Source organism: Clupea harengus, chromosome 6, assembly GCF_900700415.2.
Source record: "Clupea harengus chromosome 6, Ch_v2.0.2, whole genome shotgun sequence".
Lineage (NCBI taxonomy): Eukaryota > Metazoa > Chordata > Actinopteri > Clupeiformes > Clupeidae > Clupea > Clupea harengus.
The window spans coordinates 18,613,508-18,636,532 of NC_045157.1; the positions used below are offsets into that span (position 1 = coordinate 18,613,508).

Here is a 23,025-nt window from a genome sequence, read left to right on the forward strand (position 1 = left end):
ACGCAAGATCTCACCCCGTGGGGTCAAAATTATCACAAGAACGGTGAACAAAAATCCCAGAACCACACGGGGGGACCTAGTGAATGACCTGCAGAGAACTGCGACCAAAGTAACACACTACGCCACCAGGGACTCAAATCCTGCAGTGCCATGCGTGTCCCCCTGCTTAAGCCAGTACATGTCCAGGCCCGTCTGAAGTTTGCTAGAGAGCATTTGGATGATCCAGAAGAGGATAGGGAGAATGGCATATGGTCAGATGAAACCAAAATAGAACTTTTTGGTAAAAACACTGGAAGAACACCATACCTACTGTGAAGCATGGGGGTGGAAACATCATGCTTTGGGGCGGTTTTTTCTGCAAGGGGACCAGGACGACTGATCCGTGTAAAGGAAAGAATGAATGGGGCCATGTATCGTGAGATTTTGAGTGAAAACCTCCTTCCATCAGCAAGGGCATTGAAGATGAAACGTGGCTGGGTCTTTCAGCATGACAATGATCCCAAACACACCGCCCGGGCAACGAAGGAGTGGCTTCGTAAGAAGCATTTCAAGGTCCTGGAGTGGCCTAGCCAGTCTCCAGAGCTCAATAGAAAATCTGTGGAGGGAGTTGAAAGTCTGTGTTGCCCAGCGACAGCCCCAAAACATCACTGCTCTAGAGGAGATCTGCATGGAGGAATGGGCCAAAATACCAGCAACAGTGTGTGAAAAGCTTGTGAAGACTTACAGAAAACGTTTGACCTCTGTCATTGCCAACAAAGGGTATATAACAAAGTATTGAGATGAACTTTTGTTATTGACCAAATACTTATTTTCCACCATAATTTTGTCTCTCGTAGTTGAGGTATACCTATGGTGAAAATTACAGGCCTCTCTCATCTTTTTAAGTGTGAGAACTTGCACAATTGGTGGCTGACTAAATACTTTTTTGCCCCACTGTACATGTTTTTTGGTGTACTTTTGGCTACTCCTACATAACATGACTTGGACATTTTACCTCTTTAGAGGTCTTGCTTTTTTTATATATTTGCTATGTCCAAAATAGTTTTGAAAGACGTACAATGGTGAGATTTCTACTGGGTGGCAAATGTACTGGAGTCGTGGCCTTTTACTATTACCACATTCACCTATATTTTGTAGGTTACCATCATGTCTTATCACTGAAAAATTAAACAGTACTTGTACTGTTTATGCAGGACAGTTGTTTCATTAACATGTCAGGATTACATACACTACTCAACATCATGCTACAGAAAGATGACAAATGACAAATAAAAATAACCTCAGTAATATACAAATGTCGTTTACTGTGTGTGCGCAAGGAGGACTTGCAGAGCAGTACATCATGAGTTAAAAGAAAAAACATCTCCATATCCAGTTCTGATGTCACGAAGTCCGTGCTGGCTTGTACGATGTAATCACTTCAGCTATCCGGAAGAAGCTTATATAGCAGTGAGGTAGCATTATGGCGCTAGTTTATCGGACTTTCTCTTGGGGGTCATCAGTTTGTGACTAAGTGCATCGTCTTCCAATCGATCTACCTGTATCAGCGGTGTCGCGTGAACACATGCGGAGCAAACTGACGTCTGAAGCGAATTCCATGTTCTCGTAGGACGTGTTTTCTTCTATGTGAAGCTGCATGTAATAGTGAAACAGCTGTTCATATCAAAATAAACGGGTTAAGGTTAGCCTGCTATTAACTCTTACGAAGCCATGGGGAACGGAATGAATAAGGTATTTTATAACGTTGGGGTTTTACACTGATTTCGTGTTTAATTTGTCCAGAATGTTTTAAGGTTACACCAGGTAGCCTACCTTTTTATAAAGCTAAACTGTTCAAATGTAGCCTGCACTACGAAGTAATCTATTGTTCTGTGGTGTTGACGTAGCCATGACTAATATGAGGAAGTGGTGGAATCATTTGTTTACCATCACCAGTGGTGGTATTCATATCCAGTCTCTAGCATGTAGTGTGTTACAATAGGCTTAATTCATCTTGTGATATGTTGAGGTTGTTTGCTGGTTTTGCATAGCCTAATGTGCCTAGTAATGTATTGTTCTATGGCTTAGGAAGTTCATCTGATGTGTGCACTGATTCTATGCCCAAAAGAGAGATTATCATATAGATTAACACGCACACACACACACACACACACACACACACACACACACACACACACTCACATATATATATATATATAAAAAAATTACATTACATTACATTTAGTCATTTAGCAGACGCTTTTATCCAAAGCAACGTACAAAGGAGAAAACAATCCATCTACGAGCAATAGAGACCTAGTGTAACAATAAATACAACTTTACATAAGGAATAAAAAGTGCAGGAATGTAAGTACGAGTTAGAGGAGATAGCATTAGAGGAAAGATAAGGAAAGGAAGGGAGAGGAAGTGCAAGTTAGGAAAGGAGGTGCTCTCTGAAGAGTTGGGTCTTCAAAAGCTTCTTAAGGGTAGAATATAAAATACAGGAATATGTTATTATGGGAGAGGCATCAGTAGCCCTTATACCCATGTGCATCAATTGAAGTGTCAGTGCTAGGGAAAGCATACATACCGTAGTGTAACTTTTAGTTTGTCCAAGTTAACTCCACTATTTTCCAGTACTAGTTTGCATCTCCAGTACATCATATGAAAGTCACTTACATTTGTGCATTTGTGAAAGCTGAGTCAAAGACCTTGCACTATGTTTAGTCCACTGAGGTAAACTAATGTTTTATATATTACATCATGAAGCTGCACATAGGTCAAATTTCTCTTTCATTAACATGCTCAGTCTGCACAGACTGAAGCTGAAGCCTGCTATGAAGTCATTGTAGGCTGGATACAGAGGGGGATACAGAGGCAGATGCCTTCACCTTATGATCTTACAGAGTATGGATGTAAATTAAATTATTTATTTTAACTTCATAAAATTCACCCTCTTCACATTCTTTGCCACCTTCCAACAACTAGAATTTGCTGGCCTTTGACGACATCATCGTTTCTCCTGGTGCATGTAATGACGCGATTCGTTTTCAGGTTCACTGGGTGTATAAACGTTTGAATGAAAGGTATGGCAATGCATACTGTCTGTTGACATCTGCTTCTATTCCATTAGGTTATTGATGGTCTTTATCTTGGAAATATAAGAGGTAAGTGGACTGGTAGCTTCTTACTTCTTTGTAGACTTAAGATATGGAATCACATTTCAAGCTTGAATGTGTGTAAGCATTCTTAAAGGGATGTGAACCTACACATGGCATGTAAGGCCAAATGCATGTTCTGTTTTCCTACCTCATTCTAGCGACACGTCTACATGATCGCTCTCTCTCAGATTTCAGATGCTTCTGCTATGTCACTAATTTTAGCTTCTCTGATTATTATTTCACAAGATGATCTTGTTGCAGTTTGTCAGCTGTAAATAGATGAGAAGAATGGCCTTATGAATTTTAGGCCAGGAACCTAGGATGCTGTCAAGGGCCCTATACACATTACTCACACATATTTCTGTGGGAGTGCATACTATTATATACTATAAAATTGATATCAGAATGTCTGAAGGCTTGAAATCATTTCATTTTCTTACTTGTGAAACACATTATATATGTACTAAAATTAATAATTGTATTAATCTTTTTCTTGCCACTATTCACAAATTCAGAAATTGTAATTGTATATAAACAAATGTTCCCCAGATTCAGAGAATAGAGACAGCCTTTCCAAGAATGGGATTACACATATTCTCTCAGTCTACAACAATGCCAAGCCAGCCCTGGAGGTGAGTATTTTTCTTGTGATAACTTTTACATGAAGCCTTTTTTTTTAAACTTTTTTGTATCATCACTATGGTAAAACTATACCGTCCTTTGTCTTAAATTAAATAAAATCACTTTAATAAAAGTCTTTTAGATATGCTATTCGAGGCTTAATGGACCAAAGATTATTACTGTTTCAGAGGTATCTTGAACATCTTTAATCCAGATATTAAATATCCCCATGATTTTGTAGCAAAAGGGTTTGACCACCTGGGGGTGGTAAAGCTTTGTCATTAGTGTAAACTTGACCATCTTCCACAGGAGACTTCGGGAGAGTACAAGTAACTGTTTAGCAGAGTTGATGTTTTTCTCTTTAGTCTCACAGATTGGTTGGTTTGTTATCATTATGATATGCCATGAACACCATAATGTAAGCAATGCTGCAGAAACTGCTTACTTAAGTACAACATTTCACGGCATTCATTTTAGGTATCTAATGGCAATGTGTATCCATTTTTCATGAAATTGTTATATATAATATGTTTTAATTTTCCGTCCTCTCCCTGTTAATGATCCATAGGATATGACCTACCTTTGTATTCATGCAGCTGACGCCTCCAGCCAGAACCTGTAAGTTTAACACAGAAAGACACATGGACATACACATTCACACACACAGTCAAACAAAAAACCTATGCATGCACAAACAACAACAAATAATACATATATTTAGATTGACTAATCTAATTTTGTTCACAAACCATGACACAAGAAAATTCATTAATGAACACGCAGTATTGTCCCTGTAAAGAAAGCAGTACTGAAAGTGCTGCTGTGGCAGCATTTTAATATTTACATATGGAGCTATAAACAACAATTTGATGATAGGGGAGGAGAGTTTCATGGCTTCCACTGAGAAAAAATGGGTCTGCGCATGAATAGAACTTTAAAGTTTCAGGTGTTGTGTAGCAACGTATTGCTTGCTGACTTCAAGTTACATTGAATTTCCATTATGAAAAGTGAACGAAGTATTTGCAGAATTATATGAAAGATGTGAATTAGAAGCACAAAACCTGTTGCCAGTGGCAGCGGCAATTATAAAGAGATATCGGACCTCAGTACATTGGGATGGCCCATTCAAATCAATGGAACATTCTGCAGCATTCTGAAGAGGCATATAATAAAGGCATGTATTTCACATCTCAGTGAGTCATCATCTTCAGAGATTAGTCACATTTTCTTGCCTTAAGTATTTCAACAAACTTCCCTGCATTTTAGTCAGTTTGGTACTTTTACCAAGACATTGTTTTATCTGTTGCGCAGGGCAATGGAGGTTCTTCCTCAAATATTGGCTTGTTCTGATTTTACAGAGTGATTTGTTACTGTTATTGAGTTGAGTTGAACTTCTGACTGAGGGGCTTCTCTTATCCATTGTCTATTGTGAAGTCATTGAGTACTAAAGACATAGGGAATATCTAAAAATCTGCATAATCATAATCTTACATTTTAAGGATATAAACGCTGTTGTAATAAGACGACTATATGCTGTTAAGGGTTTGATATACATCCCTTTACTTTTGCGTTGATGTTGTCTTAGAGCCCTTTTTTGGAGCATTGAGATGTTTAGCTTGTCAGGAGCTGGATGTTGCCATTGGAAGGATAAACCCCCCTGTTGCAATCAACTGGCCTAGTGCAGGGGAGGAAGGAAACCACTATCACCAGGGAGAGCTGGTGTCTTCAGTGTCTATTCTAAACTCTGTGTCACAATCTTCATGGCCTTAGGGAGCAGGATAACGGTCTGCCAATCAGCTTTGTTATATCTTAGCCAGTGACCACGCTCTCCAGGCAGTCACATCTTGTCTGGCCAGGAAAGGTTACAGAGCTTCCTCGAAAGGCTCCATGTGTGCAAAGAATATCAGCACATTGTGGTTTGAGGTTCTTAAATTCACAGTTTGCCTCTTTCCTCACAGTTTTTAAAAAATGTTTTAAGGACTTTCATTTTTTGCATGTGTTGCTTAAGTTTTTGAGGACTGTGGAAATAGCACTTGATTTTCTCTGTATGCAGTTGCACCTTATCTCAAATCAGACGGTAAATGAAAGTGCTAAATGGACTGCATTTACGGTATATAGCACTGTATTACTCATTAGAGCACTCAAAGCATTTTACAGGTTAATGCCTCATACATCTACTCATTCACACACAGACAGCGGAGGCTACCATGCATGGTGCCAAGCTGCACACCAGGAGCAGATGGGGGTTCAGTGTCGTACTTAAAGATACTCCAACACATGGTCAGCAGGACGCGGGATCGAACTAGCAACCTTACGATTGCTGATTGACTCTACCTCCTGAACTACTTAGAAACATAAGTAATAGTGCAGTTACAATAGAGTGCGAGTCTTAGAGCTCAATCAAAGGCACATGAAAAGAGAAATGTTTAACCTGGATTCAAAAATTGCTACATTTGGGGCACATCTAAGATCTTTTGGCAGTTTGTTCCAGTTGCATGCAGCATAGCAGCTAAATGCAGCTTCACTGTGTTTAGACTGTGGGCTGTACTAGCTGACCTGAGTCCATGGATCTAAGAGCCCTTAGATCTCGTTGAGAACTTGGTGTATGTTCTTTAAACCAGAGATGTATCCTGGGCCTAAACCATTCAGTGATTTATAAACTAGTTGCTGCATTTTGAAATCTATTATGTAACTTACTGGAAGCCAATGTAAAGATACAAACTAAACCTATTTTTGGTTGTAGGTAATGAAGTAAGCCTAGTAGTTTAAATATACCTTTGAAAGGTTCAAATGTATAAATATCCCTTGTTTATGTGAAATTGGGGTTATGTAGCAGGCTGTAGAGGAAGTAATTGCTCAAAGTCTGTTTTTGACATGTTTATTTCATGGATTTATTAAGATTAAGATTAAGATTAAGATTGACTGATCTGAAAGATTGAATGATTAGATACACGGTTATATCAGTATTGTTCAACTCCTAAATGCTTAAAACAACCCATGGTATCAAAAGGAGGAAACAGGTTGATCATATAATAATTTTTTTTAAGGAAAGCTATTTGCTACAAAGTCATTTGACATTCAACAACCTTACCAAGTCACTTCACAGAGCATTTCCATAAAGTTACGTTTTCCCTACTATTACTAAAGGTTTTTAGAAAACCACAAGCAGTGACCGCTTGAAACTTTTCTGCACATTGAACAAGAACGCCGGAAATCTCTGGCCGGACAAGAAATGAAAAAGTGCTGATTGCACATCTTTTAAACAAAAAGTTAGCATTCCACTGCTAACAAAAGTGGTGATCCATCTATTTTTGCAACTGTCTACTGTTGAGGATGATTGAGTAATCTACCCCTAAACCTTGAAGAACAATGGTCTCTCTCCACCATGGTCCTTGTTGTTTTGCAATACACACATTTCACAATGATGTTTCAATTAGATACATTTTCATTTTATTTTTTTTGTCTTTTTTTGTCAGTTTTTCTTTTGTGTCAGGTTTCTGAAAGTTTTCTCAGTTAAAGTCAAGGTAAAATAATATACATATGGCCCTTTATGCCAGAATTTGAAACAATGACATGAGAGAGCACAAGTAAATAAGGAAGAACAGTCATTTATCGAAATAAACAGTCCAATATTTGGGATCTTTACCTTAACTTTCCAAAAAAAGGCCCATACATGGCCCACATAATTACTGGGTAGCATTACAGGTTTGTGTTGGTTTCAGCTGAAACTGTGATGGAACTTCAGTGGAATCCTCCATCATGCCCACACTTTGTTTTGTTTTTTCAGCCATGATGTTAACTACAGTCTGGACTCAGCCTTTACATACAAAAATATGTGTTTGCTCATGTGTTCTCACTGTATTTTGAAGGTTAAAACTAGGGCACTCCAGGTTTAATTACTTGGGGGGGGGTATTTTGATGCCCAACTAGTATACACTCAACCCCTGTAGGCCTAACTTGTAATCAGTTGTTATCAGTTTGTTTCTATCTTTATTTCAACATTTAGGATAACCAAGTACAAATATTTTCATTTGACCAGTGTGTCACATACTGGTTTTGATTCCTGTTTGATTTTTGTGTTGTCAGGTCACAGCACTTCAAAGAGTGTATCAGTTTCATTCATGAGTGCCGACTAAACAGAGGGGCTTGCCTTGTGCATTGGTAAGTACCCAGAAGGTTACTCAGTAAACTACTTGTATCATAACAAGCAGTAATACCAGACCTTGGCATGTGCTTTATCATCATTCTGCAGTTTGAAAGATGTATATAAAAAGGAAAGGTGCAGAAATACAAGTTATGTTTTACATATTTGGATTTGTCATATTCTGACACAATCATTTTCCTATCTATATGCTGGAGTATATGGTGATGTGAGCAGATTCTGATTAAAAGCACCATGATCAGAAACTGTTCCTGTGGTTCTGTGGTCCTTTCCCAGTCTGGCCGGGGTGTCTCGAAGTACCACCATGGTTGTGGCCTATCTGATGACTGTCACTAACTACGGATGGGAGGACTGCCTGTCGGCAGTCAAGGCTGTGCGTTCCTTTGTTGGCCCCAACCATGGATTCCAGCAGCAGCTTCAGGAGTTCCAGATGAAACAAGTCTCTGAGGTACACCAAACAACCCAAATGGCAACATTTGTTTACAGTTTGGCATACAGTCAGGTTAAGGATACTTGCTTCCATGTGCAAGTCCTTACCTGACTTTAGGGACATTCAATGTCATTTCAACCAAATTTAGAAAATCTTTCAAACTCAATATCTCAGATTTGGCTGATAATGTTTCCCCTCGACAAATACACTCTGAGATGAGATCCTAATTTTTTTGTTTCAATACTCCTAAACCTATGTTTTAGGGCTTCGAGACCCCCTAATGGACAGACAGACAAAAAAAAAATGACAAATTTAAACTTTGCTGAAATCCTGCTTGCGTTTTCAGCCGTTTTCATTCTAAGCGTTTGAATGTGGAGTATGTGTACTTTTTTCTAATAAAAAGTTGTTGACGACATATACGTTGGACAGTTAGCTGAATTAGGTTAACAAGGTTGCAAGTTCCGAGGCTTATTGGCGTGAGATTGACAAAGACTGATCAAACTTTTTGAAGTGAGATGAATTTATTTGGATGCTAGCCTGAGACAGGACTGAGGTAGTTGACTTTGGGCGTCTGGAAAAACTACAAATCTCCTTGAGACAGGGATGACGCCGATAAGGTTACGGCCTAGGTCGCACTCTTTCATAAATAACATTGGCAGGGATGTTTATGATTAAAAACTAGTGAGTCGACAACTTTCCTAACACAACCAAACATCAAGCAAGTGCAACACAAGACATAGCAAGAGCTAATACGTTATTACTGACTAGTCTAACAGAAAGAACACCAGCTCTGCATCTGACTTGCATCTTTTTGTAACTTTTAGCTCTCACCAATGAATAAAAGCCAGTCCAAGACTGACTCTTTTTTGTTTTTTTGCTTGGTTACTCTCTACTTTTTTTACTTCCTCTGACAACGTCTTCCTCGGTTTCTCCTCGGTTTCTGCCATGATGTCCATACAGAGAATACTGCGCTAGCTTTTTCTAATAACTAGCAGATGGGTCTAGTTGGTGTTGTGTGAGGTGGTGCCATAAAGCAGCGGTTCTCAAACTGGGGTCCGCGACGCCTTGCCTGGGGGTCCGCGAAAAAGTCTGGCTTCCAAAGGTTTTTTTTAAATTTATTTTTATTTTTTTTATTTTTTTTTATTGCAATACAGTATACAAAACATGTAGACTAATGTTACACGCTGTACCGATACTAGACAAGTTTTGAAAGGTATAAGTATAGTTACTTCATTAAAATAGCACGCAATCAGAGCGCACTCACTGTTCCGCTCCCTGTCAGGCTGCCTGCACGCATTGACTGCAAGGGCGGGGCTGCCCAACTCTCACCCATGCAACAGACAGCCTTCACTCATCTCAGGGGAGACATGGCCTCATGTGCAGGAGCTCTGGCCGACCGTCCTCGGCTTGTTTTAAAAAAATAAGTGAGATCTGGAATTACTTCGGATACGAAGCAGACAGTGAAGGAAAGCCCATCGACACACAGAGACCCGTCTGTAAAACATGCTTCAAAGCCACTCAGGCAAAGGGAGGTAACACGTAAAATATGGCTAAGGACCTCTCAGACAAAAACATGAACACCCACAAGGTCACCCATATACACGAGTAGCCTTAGCCTAGTTTAGCGACAAGCGATTTTCCCCATCACATAATTTTGACTATGCGTAGTACACTGATCATAATGCAGTGTGGTTAACGTAACTAAACCGCACTTTTCACGCTAGTAATGTTAACTGCCATAATCTGCAAGTGATGCATTTAATCTTCCATCAGTACAGGTCGTGTTTATTGTTGCAGAAGGCCCTTTTTTAAAGATAGGTTAGCCCTATTGCATGTAGCTATTCTCGTTTAAGACGTTGATCTAGCTTTCAATTTGGCTGCAAGAACGTAGCCCAGTTCATTGTCAAAATTAACCTCTAGAAAGAAAACGCTATACGTGTATAATCAATGCAGTGATGTCACCATGTTGTTTCCATTAGTATCTTGCTGGAGGATAATACTATAAATGCCATTTGTTAAGTGTTCGTGACAACGCTAATACAGACAAGTGCTCATCACATCAGCCATAAAACAACTGCAGATTTCTGGTTTCCAAAGGTTGCCATCGTTCAGTGACAACAAGACCGGGTAAATAAACTGCACTGGACAAACTATGTGCTGAGAGACAGGAACACCCTTCTCATTGATGACACACACACACACACACACACACACACACACACACACACACGGAGTGTCAGTCTGGGATACCAGTTTTGGATAACATTAGGGGGATATTTCATGTTTGTTAATGTCTTTGTTAAAAATAAATCTTCAGAATCATCTCCGTTGGAAAACCCTACAATCTGAGTTGTATTGGAAAACCCTACAATCTGCTTTGATAAAAAAAAATGTATTCCATCAATATTTGTTTTTTATGTAAGGTAAACATTATTTAGCTTCTCAGCACATTTTCCAAAAAATAATTTACAAATCCTTCCTACATACTGTCAAGTAATGCCGAATGTAATACAATGATTATCTAAAACTCTTGTAATATTAGTACTATATGATTTTAGAGTAAAAGAGTCCAAAAGCATAAAACATTACAAATAGCTATAAGCCTATATGGTTTAATTTGGGATGTGATTATGAGGGGGTCCTCGGAAAATGTTCTACCCTTTGAGGGGTCCCTGGCCCCAAAAAGTTTGAGAACCCCTGCCATAAAGCATTACATAGTTCTCGTGAGAGGTCTCGCGCCCTGTACCCTAAAGTTACATTGTGCAATACCAAACGCACCAGGTGTGCTGTGGTGCTGTGGTGCCATTCTCTGTCAAAACAAGTCAGTGGACCGCCAAAATGATTTTGTAGCTGTTAATAATAATGTGGATTTAAGAATAAATAGCATCTGGAATGATTAAAGCATTAATGTTGGTACAGTGTCAAACCTAAAATGCTTTTAATGCACTTTGTGACAAGGGCCATTTCACCTGGTAGCCGATGACATACTTACTTTTTCAAAAGTATGTGTTCCTTCCAGAATTAATTTTATGAGCTGCAGACTTTTTGACACTATACAATTTTGGGATATGTTATCTCGGTATCTATTTGTCAAAGCAAAAGGTTATCATTCAATTCTGAAATGGTGTGGTCGATGCCCAAAGTTCAAATGACATGGACTTACCCAGCAGACAAAAAAAATGAAGGCCTTGGCAGCAGTCATATTTTCTACTCAGTCCTGTGATAGCTCTATGTGCTTTCAAAGTTCCTCAGAATCCTCACTACCTCAGCAGGATTCAGGCTTCATTGAACATTTTCCAGCTTCATAGTTATTTTGAATAAACCATTCCAGATCATTCTGCAAACAGTTTTGGTATACTCAAAGTGAAACTGAATCTGAGTCCATCTTTCAGTTGTGTCTGCACTTTGTTCGTTGCAGTGTGCTTTATGTACTTTATTGGTGTGAATTGTGCTGCTCGTACTTCACACCCCGTACCTGAGAGTGAGAAAAACTCTTTCCTGTTGACAGAGGTTATTTTTAACCCTTTAGAAAATCTTTACTTTGCAGTTACACTGCATTGACTTGTACAACAAGTGGCTGGGTGTAGCAGGACTGATGATAGCAATGTGATTTTTAAGAATACTTAGGAGAATGTGACGAATGAAAGCCCAGAATGATGTTTGAATTCCTTCAACGTATTCTGTAGATTGAACAGAAAGGCCCATTTTAGTATTAGTGTGAAGTCCGGCGTCAACATAGGCAATCAACATAGGGAGACAAAGACAAATATCTTTCAATTGTCAACTTTGAAAGAGATGCATTTTAAGTTTCCCATTTGAATTTAAAAATCTTAATGTCCAACACATTTTATCATAGGGTCCCGAATGTAAAGGGAAGTTTTGTTTCAATGATTGCTGAATTTATTGGCTGTGTCGGAGCAGCGTGTGAATTTGAGCACATGAGGGGGAACTCAGGGGAAGTGCTGAAATTGCAATAGTCTTAGATGGATCATCACGTGTGCTTACTGTTATAGGGGTTGCAACATTACAGATCTGTGCAAAATATTAAATACCACTGTTTTCATTTTCATCGAGTTGTCAGTTGTTCAGTTGTGGCACGGTGGCTCAAGTGTTTGCACTTCCGCCTCACAGCAAGAAGGTCATGTGTTCAATTCCCACATGGGGCGCTGTTGGCTCTGGGGGGCAGGTCCTCCCCAGACCTTCAGTGCTCAGGTGGGCTATCTCCCGGGCCTTTCTGTGTGGAGTTTGCATGTTCTCCCCATGTTCACAAGGGGTTTCCTCCACTAAGAACCCCAACAGAAAAACATGCAAAAAAGAACAGAACACTCCTGTCCGTCCCTGACCGAGACGGACGGTTCAATTGGTCCCCGGGCACTGAGAAGCTGCCCACTGCTCCTGGAGGATCCTGGAGGAGGGATGATCCGGGATGGGTTAAAGGCAGAAGTTGAATTCACAGCGACCTCAGGCCTGCGTGTGTGTTTGTGTGTCCTGTGTCGCCTACATATATATATAACACGTGTGTGTTGCAGTGAGTCATTTGTGCAATAAAAAAACTGACAGCAGTCAGCCTTGTTTGTTTGAGACAAAAGTGATGATGAAAGTTTTTTTTTTACAGATGCTGCTGTCAAATGATATGATACAGCATTATTAATTCATGATGTTGGCACATCAGATTATGTACTACATTCTGTGGAATCTTTGGAAAAATGAAAAAAAAAAATCTTTATTTAATCTTGTTTCACAAACATAATTTGTACACATTGTAAAACAGTAGTATTTTGAGTAGAGTATTGTAATTTTTTGTAACTTTCTAAATATTACCCTAAGTTGTGCAGTCCTTATTTTGATCGAAAACAATACTATTAAATACAAATGTGCTCACATGAATTTTGGGTGACAGTTAAACTGTTTTGCCTGGGGCCTAACTAGATCACAGTGAATAAAGTAATTAAACATGCATCTGGGAACAGTGAAATTAAATCAGTACATAGATACGTAGCTGTTCATAACAAGAGCACAACAATGAAAGTTACTACGAAAACCTCAAACCATTGACATTTATTTTTGTAAAGGTAAACGGAAGCTCTAGCACTTAGATTCCCAGCAGCAGCAGCTGTTGTTGGCCTGTCGTGACATGCTCACACCAACGCAGAGGGGTATGGTGTCATTGTCGTGCAGACAGCCTCCCAAACATAGATCTCTTTCTCTGATAAAGGAAATATTCCCACTGTACTGTGAGTGATTATTTCAGCTTCTGAACGTTGAGCCTCAAAGCTGAGCCGACTAAAAGAATGTATCAGGAAACACCCACTAAAACACGTGTGTCACTGACTGGCCTTGCTGCACTGACAAATGAGGTTATAACTTCAGTTGAGTGCTTACTTAGCACACATTCTGATTGATGAGGCCATTCATTCAACTAATACATTGGTTTCTAACAAATGAGTGAATGCCTTACAGGTTTAAGGAAATGTATGGATCTTGTATGCTGTGTATGCTATGATACTGGTGGTATTGAAGTGTGACATAGTGTTTTTTTTATCAGACTCCTTTTCTTTGAGAAATATATTTCCTTAACAGATTAGAGAAACACGGATTATACTGTAATAACGCTTAGGACGTTAAGCAAAAACACGGTTAAATATTATTTTCCAGAAACAATTTTTGTCACATTATTGAACACTGACCATAATACCAAGTTATTAAATGTGTGTGTAATGATATGCAGTAGGTGGGGGAAGCTCACTCACACAGTTGTAATGTGGCTCTTGGTGGTACAGTGGTTAGCGTCATGACTTGAAATGGTTGGCCTGGGTTCGATTCCCGCAAGCACTGCAGTATGCTTTTGTAAGTCGCTTTGGATAAAACCAGTCTGAATGATGGTGCCAACTGTCAGTTTCACCAGTGTTAATTATGGTGCCTGTCACAACTATCACTTTCACTTCAATTCACCGAAACAATGTAGTTTCAGTGAGTAGAAATCTGATTTGAGAAATCAGAAATTATTTTTCAGATTACTTTATGGGAGAGTGATGTTTCCAATCCATTTCAAGTGATCCCAATCTGTATCCCAGTCTGTTGTTTAAAATGTCATAGGTTTTATACATCTTAAGCATTAACTACGTAATATTTATGTAATCCCCATAGCTGAAAGATTTTAAAACATTCTTTCAATATGTGCTTGGAATGAGAACGCCTAACCATGTCATTGCTAAAGTGTTGTGCCATAATTGAGTCAGACATAGTTTTTCTAATATTACAAAATACAAAAATGAAATTAAAACTTTTCCAAAAAATAAGTTTCTCTTTAGTGTGTATATTAGTTCAACATAATTCTTCAAGAAGTACATAAGAAGTATTTAATGTTGTGAGGTATATTGCATAATGTCTATTGTACAAATATGGTTAAGTACACGGAAGTCCTGATGAGCCAAACGGGAATAGTTTAAAAGGGGCTGCGGGGTGCTGTGAAGGAATGTTTTGAGGAAAAGCGTTGAGCCACTTGGCTTCAGGCCAGGGGGTTTCCTCCACCTACGGCATATCTTTACACATCATTAAAGAAGGAGACGGGAAGAAGGTTTTTGATGTTGTTTTGTTTTTGTGTCGTTTAGATGATCATATGTGTTTGTTTTGGCTCTTTAGTTTCCTACAGTGCTAAAATAATTGACACATACTCATACATTCAGTGGACATCACACATTCAATCTCCGCTGTAGGCATCTTAAGACCACAACCAACTAACCAGCCAAGCATGCGTTCTAAATCAAGCATTCCGATAGGCAAACTACTGAAACAAATACAACCTAACCTACACACTCTTCCATGATGTAAATACTTGGAAATGAGTCCTACTTGGAGAATTGTTGGGTTTTCACAACAATAACCCAGCCCAGCTTAACCTCTATGAAGACATTTTTCCATCGTATACCCCTGTCCACCACTGGTGCTGTTGAGCCATCTCTGGGCACAGTAGTGGGGGTTTAGATTAGATTTGTATTTGAGAGAAGAAGCAGGTTTTAGCAATCAGTGTGAGTTGAAGATATTTTTAGAACAGTTAATAGGTTTCCATACCAGTGGGAACATCAGGGATCCTATTTCTATCGATTAAAGAGGTACTGCACACTTAAATGTGTTTTTTGTGCTGTAAACTAAATGATATGACTGTACTGTGATGAAAGACATCAATGCTTGTATTCATATTTTTATGAAAATCAACACTGTATGGGTTGAAAATGGTTTAACGCGCCATCTACTCTTTAAAATCATCCTGAACCTTGCAAGGCATTGAGACAGCTCTGTAGATAAGACAAAACTTGATATTTGTATTGATTTTTGTGTTCATTTGGCTTCCATAATTTTGGAATTCACACACTTTTCTATTGTTGTTCTCCTCAGTACCGCACCTGGTTGCGGGCAAGCTACCAGCCCAGTCCCTTCAAAGATCAGGAGCAGGTGGAGGCCCTGCTCAGCCAGTATGCTGAGCAGCAACAAAAGGAGAGCGAGCGCAGAGGAGACCCGTCTTGGATGGACCAGGCCTCAGGAGTCTACCCACTACCCTACAACGCCTACGGCTCAGGCAGCAGCAGCTGAGGGGGTGGAGCTGCAGCCCAGGGTTGAGCCGGCTTTTAAGTTCAACAGAGAATCTCCCCCCAGTTAGCTTGAACTGAGCATCTGAACACAGTCACCCTGAGATCATCAGCCCGTCCTGGAATCAGACTGAAGACACCCACACACACCGTAGAAACCAAAACTACAGGAATGTAATATCTCATATATATGCTCCTCACTTAAAGTGTCATGTTTTGAAGCAAGTGATCGATCACGCTGTATACCTCCTTTATGTCAGGGTGTGGAAATTGTGATTTGTTTGTGTTTGGCTGCTAAAATCAGGACTTCAATGATCTAGGACTATGAAGTAATGAAATAGATCACAGCTACATGACTGAAGTATCAGTGGACAGACAGATGGTGTTGTTACAGATGAAGACCGTTGAAGAGAGCATACATACTGGGGCAAAGAGACTCCCACATGCTACGCAACTGCCACTACATTTATCAGTACCCAACGTTTTTTTTAAGGTATAATTTAAAAAAAATTGTATGGTACTTATTCAGCTGTATGATATACATGTATCAGATTTTTTTTTTTCAATTACAATTTATACAATGTAATTTAAATATATATATATATATTTACTGGTAAATAAAATAATATAATTTGTACTCAGTGTTCAGACTTCATTTAACACACTTTCATTAAAAAACAGAACTGAGAGTTCGAGGATTTTTAGTTGTTTGTCACTTACATCTCGTCACAATACAATACACGCTACACTAAATGCCTTCATATTCAAGTGCAAAATCGGATGTTGACGACGGATTTTGTAGTTAAGGGATCAGCTGGAATCACAGGATCTCTTGTGATCACCATGGCGGCATCACAACAGAAGCAGGTGTTTGCTCAGCACAGATGCCTCCTCTGCTTACATTGCACTGAAGGTGCACCTACACCACAGAGGTACGGGAAAACCACAAAACCTACTCAGATCCCTTTCCAACCCTTCGACATGAGATCCTGTTTTCCCAGCATCCTCTTTTCATGGTTTCTAAATGATGTTCGCCACAGGTGGCTACAGAGTTGCACGGCTCAGACAGGCTAACTCTCCCTGTTCATGGATTAATGCCTGTTTTATCCTTTGTGGTTTTAAAGATATAGTTGGTACTATTGTAGATGTTTTACAAGTATCACATGAATGTGAACCATGAATTTACTTCACCCTGCGTATTCAGTATTTCACCCTGTGTACTACTCAGTGTCTATTCTTAAAATGAAGGGATTGACATTGTTGTGTAACGTTACATTGGGATTGATTTTTCAGATATCATTTCTGTTTATTTCCCTTTTCATCAGAATGCTGCCTCCATGAACAGGTTTCCCCTGTGAACACCAGCTTAGGGTGTCTAGTTGATTTAATTCCAGTAGGTTTTCTTAGAAAAAACTACGAGGGTTAATGGGAAGTCTTTTTTTTTTTTTTTAAGTAGTAGTCAATCCATAGCCTGAATGAGCTTGGTCCTGTCCTATTTTGTAAAGGAATTTATACTCTGGATTTTAACAAGGCATATAATAAGGAAGGAAGTAGCCGATCAATGGGTTATGTCACCTGGAGGAGTTCAGATGATAATAATAAATAAATAAGATGATAAGAATAAATAACAAGTGATGCGATAAATTATGGGCCTATTACATTACTGTATATCTTCGTGTAATTGACTAAATGCTTCAAGGTTGCATTAGACAGTCTTCATCTTCATCTCGACGAGTGTGAAATCCCCTTCGAATGGGTAAGAGCTCTTTCTCTCAAATCAGACGCCCATAAAGTGCACAGGACAAATCTTTGACCCGAGTGATTTCTTGTAAATACAGTTGCTTCGCAGAACACTATTTCCGGATTGTGTTTGCGTCACGGATAGTTAACACTGTGATTGGATAATAAAGAATTGTATCTATCCAATAGTTAACCACTACCAGCCTGTTCCACTTGAATGGGTAGGATAAAGAAGAAACCTGTTTGGAATGAAATGACTCTGTTCTTAAGCTTCCATAAGAATAGTTAGCAACTTTTGCGTGAGGTTTTTTGTGTTTGACTTCAGCAGGAATTCATTCACAAGGTAAGGATATTGTCTAAATGTTAACACTAGTTCTTCACCTCAGATAATTGAAAAGCTTATATATTTTAAATACAACTTGTAGCTACTGTATGGCTAATTAAAGATTCTTTAATTTGTGTAATTAAAGATGACGTTAAGTCCCGGAGGTCGCAGACTTAAGCAGTGGCTTGTTGAGCAAATCAACAGTAATCAGTACTCTGGACTTCAATGGGAGGATGAGAATCGGACTATGTTCCGAATCCCATGGAAACATGCTGGAAAACAGGACTATAACCAAGAGGTTGACGCTTCCATCTTCAAAGTGAGTTTAGCTAATTCTATATTAGTTTCTATTTTTAGCTGTGTCTGAAAGTCAGCGCGTTGTGATTAAGCTATATGAATGATCTTAGGGGTTTCTGCCAACACAGATCTTATTTCCTTTCTGCGTACGCCATCCAACCTTTAAAAGTTTAAAGTGTATGTAAACCAGCAGTATAACATTTCTCAACCAATGTATATGTATGAACTGGGCCTATATTTCCATCAAATGGTAAGGTACCTGGCGCAAAATAATTGTAATCGTTCTTTTTAACGCCAATTTAAAGAATTCCATTTGACGTGATCTATGCCCAGTGGGTGCATTTAAGTAATTGTACAAATCTGGCCTACATGCCATAGATAAAATATTGACGCTGCTGATTTTTATTTTCATTTGCAGGCGTGGGCTGTTTTCAAGGGAAAGTTTAAAGAGGGGGACAAGGCTGAACCTGCAACTTGGAAGACCAGGCTCCGGTGCGCCTTGAACAAAAGCCCAGACTTCGAAGAGGTGGCGGAGCGTTCTCAGCTGGACATTTCCGAGCCTTACAAAGTATACAGGATTGTACCTGAAGAGGAGCAGAAGAGTAAGTGTATGCGGCGATCCCAGAATATTTAAACCGCTAAAGTAAAGTCACGGAGCAAGCTCAAAGTGTGTAGTGTGGGCCTTGCAATGTCTCCAATGCGCTCATGTACGTTCATGGCGCACGGTGTCTTGTTTTGTGCAATATTCACCCAAAAGGAATAGCTGGTAATGGCAGGTGTACAAGGGTAAGAAGGGCAAACACTCACTTCCCACCCACTGCCTCTCAGCAGGTAAAGGCACAGTACCAGCTATGAACATGAGTTGCTCCAGTGATGTGAATGACATGGAATACAGCCCAGCAGAGCTGGAGGAGCTCATTAAAGATGTCAACCAGGTAATTCTCAGTTATTTTTAAATCAGTATTTGTATCAGCCTCACTGCCTCTTACTGCAGCAAATAACGCCATACTATATATTTTTAGATTCTAATTTAAAAGTGCATGTTTGGTGTGCATTTGTACAATTCTTCTTTCTCTGTATGCAGTCTTCCTGTGATGAATACATCGGCCTCATCAAAAGAAGTCATTCTCCCCTAGAGGAGACTTGCAGCATGCAGCCAACTCAAGAGTGGTGGCACCAAGACTCTCACAACGGTAATAAACTGATCAGTTTATGACTGCAATGGACTGTATGAGTGTCTTCTTGGCTTCGCTCAATAATTTTAGGAGTGAACTATTCTCTCATTTGTAATGGCTGAAAGGCTAGTTCCCAGTGTTTTTCTAATTTATAGTTCTTCTTTTTGACAAGACAGACTCATTTCCATAAAAAAGCCGGAAATGACCAAACATTATGCATGCTAAAAGTAGCTTGTTTAAGCAGCCTTTGCATGTAAAGTATTAGCCAATTTCCTTAATAATGTTGCTGACTTGACCTCTGTAATTTCTCAGGCTAAGGGTTTATTTTTTTGTTAATTAAAAGGGTGAAACATTGTTTTAAAAATAGTAATTTCAGCAAAGGTCATGGTATCTCAGAAAGTCAATGGATGGTAATAAATGGTACACTAAATAAACTTGTAAGTTCTATTCTTAAAAATAGGAAACATTGGAGGAGTAATATCTTATGATGCCTCTCTCTTTATGACTCACAGTTGTTCCGGTACACCCAGATCCCTCACCACTTGGTTCTGTCAACTATGGTAGGTATTCTCTCCTCAGTGGGTTACAAACAACATGGACATGTGTAATTGTAGTGTCTGACCACTGCTCTCATGTTTTGTAATTGTCTGAAACCTACTATACCCATTCCATGATGTGTAGACCATGACTTGACAATATTGAAGGATTGCTCTACGTGTTTCCTAATTGCCTAGAACCCCTCTAATACTATCTATGCCCAATGTCCCATAATGTTTATAAGGAGATTTGAACCTCCCTTCTCTCTCCACGCAGCCTTCTCCCAGCTGCTGATCTCATTCTATTACGCTGGGAAACCCATGGGCAGCACGGTAACCACCTACCCAGAGGGCTGTCGCATCTCCCCCTGCCAGCCACCAGCCAGCAACCTGATCTACGGCACGGACAGCCTCCAGAACATCCGCTTCCCCCCGACCGAGCTCATCGAGAACGAGCGGCAGCGGCAGGTCACGCGCAAACTCTTCAGGCACCTGGAGCGCGGCGTGCTGCTGAGGGCCAACCGCGATGGCATCTTCATCAAGAGGCTGTGCCAGAGCCGTGTGTTCTGGAGCGGGCTGGGCGCCCACTACAGCCCCGGGCCCTGCAAACTGGAGAGGGATGCCGTGGTCAAGATCTTTGACACGGGAAGGTTCTTCCAAGGTAAGAATGCTATTCAAATGTGTACATTTCTGATCTTTCATTGAACGTTCTTCGCCCAGAGTAGTAATTGTTGTAGTTATACACAGGAATAGATGTGACATTCCTTGTGCTATTTGTTGGGGACTTCTCACAGCAGCCAATCCTCTCACTGCCATGCAAGTACTCATAGCCAGCAACCTAACCAATAGAACAACTATCGAACCGTAGATCCTGCACAGCAAGATACAACAACAACACACAACGGGCTGGAGACAGCCATAACACGTGCTGCATGTTGTACCCGGGATCTTTAAAGGCCCTCTTTCACAGCACAACATGCACTGTCTGTAGCCCAGAAGTGCTAAACACAACAACATGAATGCCCAACCATAGAACCTGAGCAGCAGGATACAACAACAACAACAACAAAGCTGCCTTCACAAGCATTTTACTGGGGTTTTCAAGCAGGCACCTAATAGTAGAGCTATTCACTGTGAACCCTGCTTTTAGGATGAATGGACTTGGCTATGTCTTATGCATTTGTTTGTTTATGTTTGTTTACCTTTAGCCCTTCAGCTATACCAGGAGGGCCAGTACCCACTCCCTGACCCCTCAGTCACCCTGTGTTTTGGCGAGGAGTTTCATGACATAAGCACAGCCAAGAGCAAATTAATAATTGTTCAGGTGAGAACATATGTTAAACTACCCTGAGGAGTCTGACATCATGCCAGAGGAATAGTTTACTACATTATGCTAAAGATGTGATGTGAGCTACATAAAGAAGCAGTAAAGTCATGGAAGTAACTATCAACGACATAGACTGTTTAATAATCTCATCTCTTGTCATCCATTTGGATAGATCACTGCAGTGAATTGCCAGCAGCTACTGGAGACAATGAATGACATTTGCAGCTACGGTGTTCCCCAACACCCTCCCTGTTTCCGAGACAACCTAGCTATCACTGCCTAGGCCTAAACACTGATAACCAGCTGTCAGTGTAAGAAGAGGAGCTGGCACATTGTTTTATGGATTATTGTGTGATTTTCCAAGCATTAATGGTAAACCTTTTGTATGGTCTCAGGTTTATAGTCTATTTTTGTATTTTATTTTTGGCGTTTTTTGCAAACACATTCTTAAAGTTGAGGTAGATAAGAATGCTATGTTAATTAATATCTCTTAATAGCAAGCAACGGATCACATTGTTTATGAATCATTAATACAGCATGTAATATGTGCTTTGTCAGTGATATTTGTAATGTGCCAGACCTTTGAAATGTATCAGCATTTCTGAGCCTCTCCATTCTCATCTACACCAGCTTTAAGTAAAATAGTAGTATATTTTTAGATACCAGAGTAACTGTTAAAATGTCAAAATGCATTTTGTTAAAATGAAATGGATAGGTTTTACTATCTCATATTTGTGATGTCAGTTGTTTTACTGAAATAAACAACTTTATCTTTCTCACCTGTGACACTGTTGTTTGAACAATGTAAAGAGAGTGCGTTCAAATGCAATCAAGTTGCTCCCATAAAATCTAAGTTCAATGAAGCATGTAGAGTCTTTCATGTGGAACACATGTTATGACCACTGGAAATACTTGTCTTCACAGAAAGACTTGAATATGAATCTAGAATAAACATCCAGATGTTTCAGTTTAGACAGGAGTAGACAGGACTAATCTCATAGTTAGGATTTAATAATGCGTATATTAAAATGTTGCGTTCTGCAGGGTTTACATGTTCTTTGGATTTTTGACATAATAGAAGCATACAAATACACTGTGTATCTAAAGTCTTGTGATAAACTCCACCTGAATCAAGACAGAACCTAATCATATTATCATAACTCATCCGGTATACCTCAAGTCATTATGCTAAATGTATTCAGAAATGCAGTATAAACCAGCCTGTCAGTACTTGAGAAGCACTAAATAGTTCAAGGGGGAAAAGAAAAAAAAACAGGGACAGTTTGCACTCTACTAAAAGGGAATGGAAGGATATCCCCAGTGATGAAGTCATGGGTGATAGTGAAAGGAGGAAGAAATGATAGGAGCTCAGAGGAAAGGAGGCCTCACTCTCTGTTCCCTCACTTTGGTGTGAGTAAATGAGTCATGGAAACATCCCTTTCCATATTGCACTTACACTTAGCTAGACTAAATGTGTTACTGATGCCGACTGCGTGTGTCCATGGAGGAGAGCTGAGGAGAGCTGAGGAGAGCTGCATGTGTCCATGATGGAGGAGAGCTGAGAAGAGCTGAGGAGAGCTGCATGTGTCCATGATGGAGGAGAGCTGAGGAGAGCTGCATGTGTCCATGATGGAGGAGAGCTGAGGAGAGCTGCATGTGTCCATGATGGAGGAGAGCTGAGGAGAG

The 23,025-nt window shown here is 39.7% G+C and overlaps 2 protein-coding genes across 3 annotated transcripts; both read left to right on the forward strand.

Annotated features, from left to right (window-relative positions):
* Positions 1-1,378: 1,378 nt before the first annotated feature.
* dusp22a (dual specificity phosphatase 22a) lies at positions 1,379-16,647 on the forward strand. The gene is made up of 7 exons (XM_012819256.3): positions 1,379-1,731; positions 3,113-3,146; positions 3,690-3,772; positions 4,330-4,379; positions 7,848-7,922; positions 8,200-8,371; positions 15,749-16,647. The coding sequence occupies exons 1-7, from the start codon at positions 1,711-1,713 to the stop codon at positions 15,941-15,943; spliced, it is 630 nt and encodes a 209-aa protein (XP_012674710.1). The 5' UTR covers positions 1,379-1,710; the 3' UTR covers positions 15,944-16,647.
* Positions 16,648-17,872: 1,225 nt separating this feature from the next.
* On the forward strand, positions 17,873-22,633 carry irf8 (interferon regulatory factor 8). Of its 2 annotated transcripts, none has more exons than XM_031569245.2 (9): positions 17,873-18,022; positions 18,150-18,323; positions 18,720-18,903; positions 19,133-19,236; positions 19,386-19,494; positions 19,989-20,036; positions 20,290-20,673; positions 21,221-21,336; positions 21,512-22,633. In XM_031569245.2, the coding sequence occupies exons 2-9, from the start codon at positions 18,150-18,152 to the stop codon at positions 21,620-21,622; spliced, it is 1,230 nt and encodes a 409-aa protein (XP_031425105.1). In that variant the 5' UTR covers positions 17,873-18,022; the 3' UTR covers positions 21,623-22,633. The 2 variants fall into 2 exon arrangements, with proteins under 2 accessions (XP_031425105.1, XP_031425104.1); XM_031569244.2 differs by having other exon boundaries at positions 17,874-18,022; positions 19,130-19,236.
* Positions 22,634-23,025: the final 392 nt, after the last annotated feature.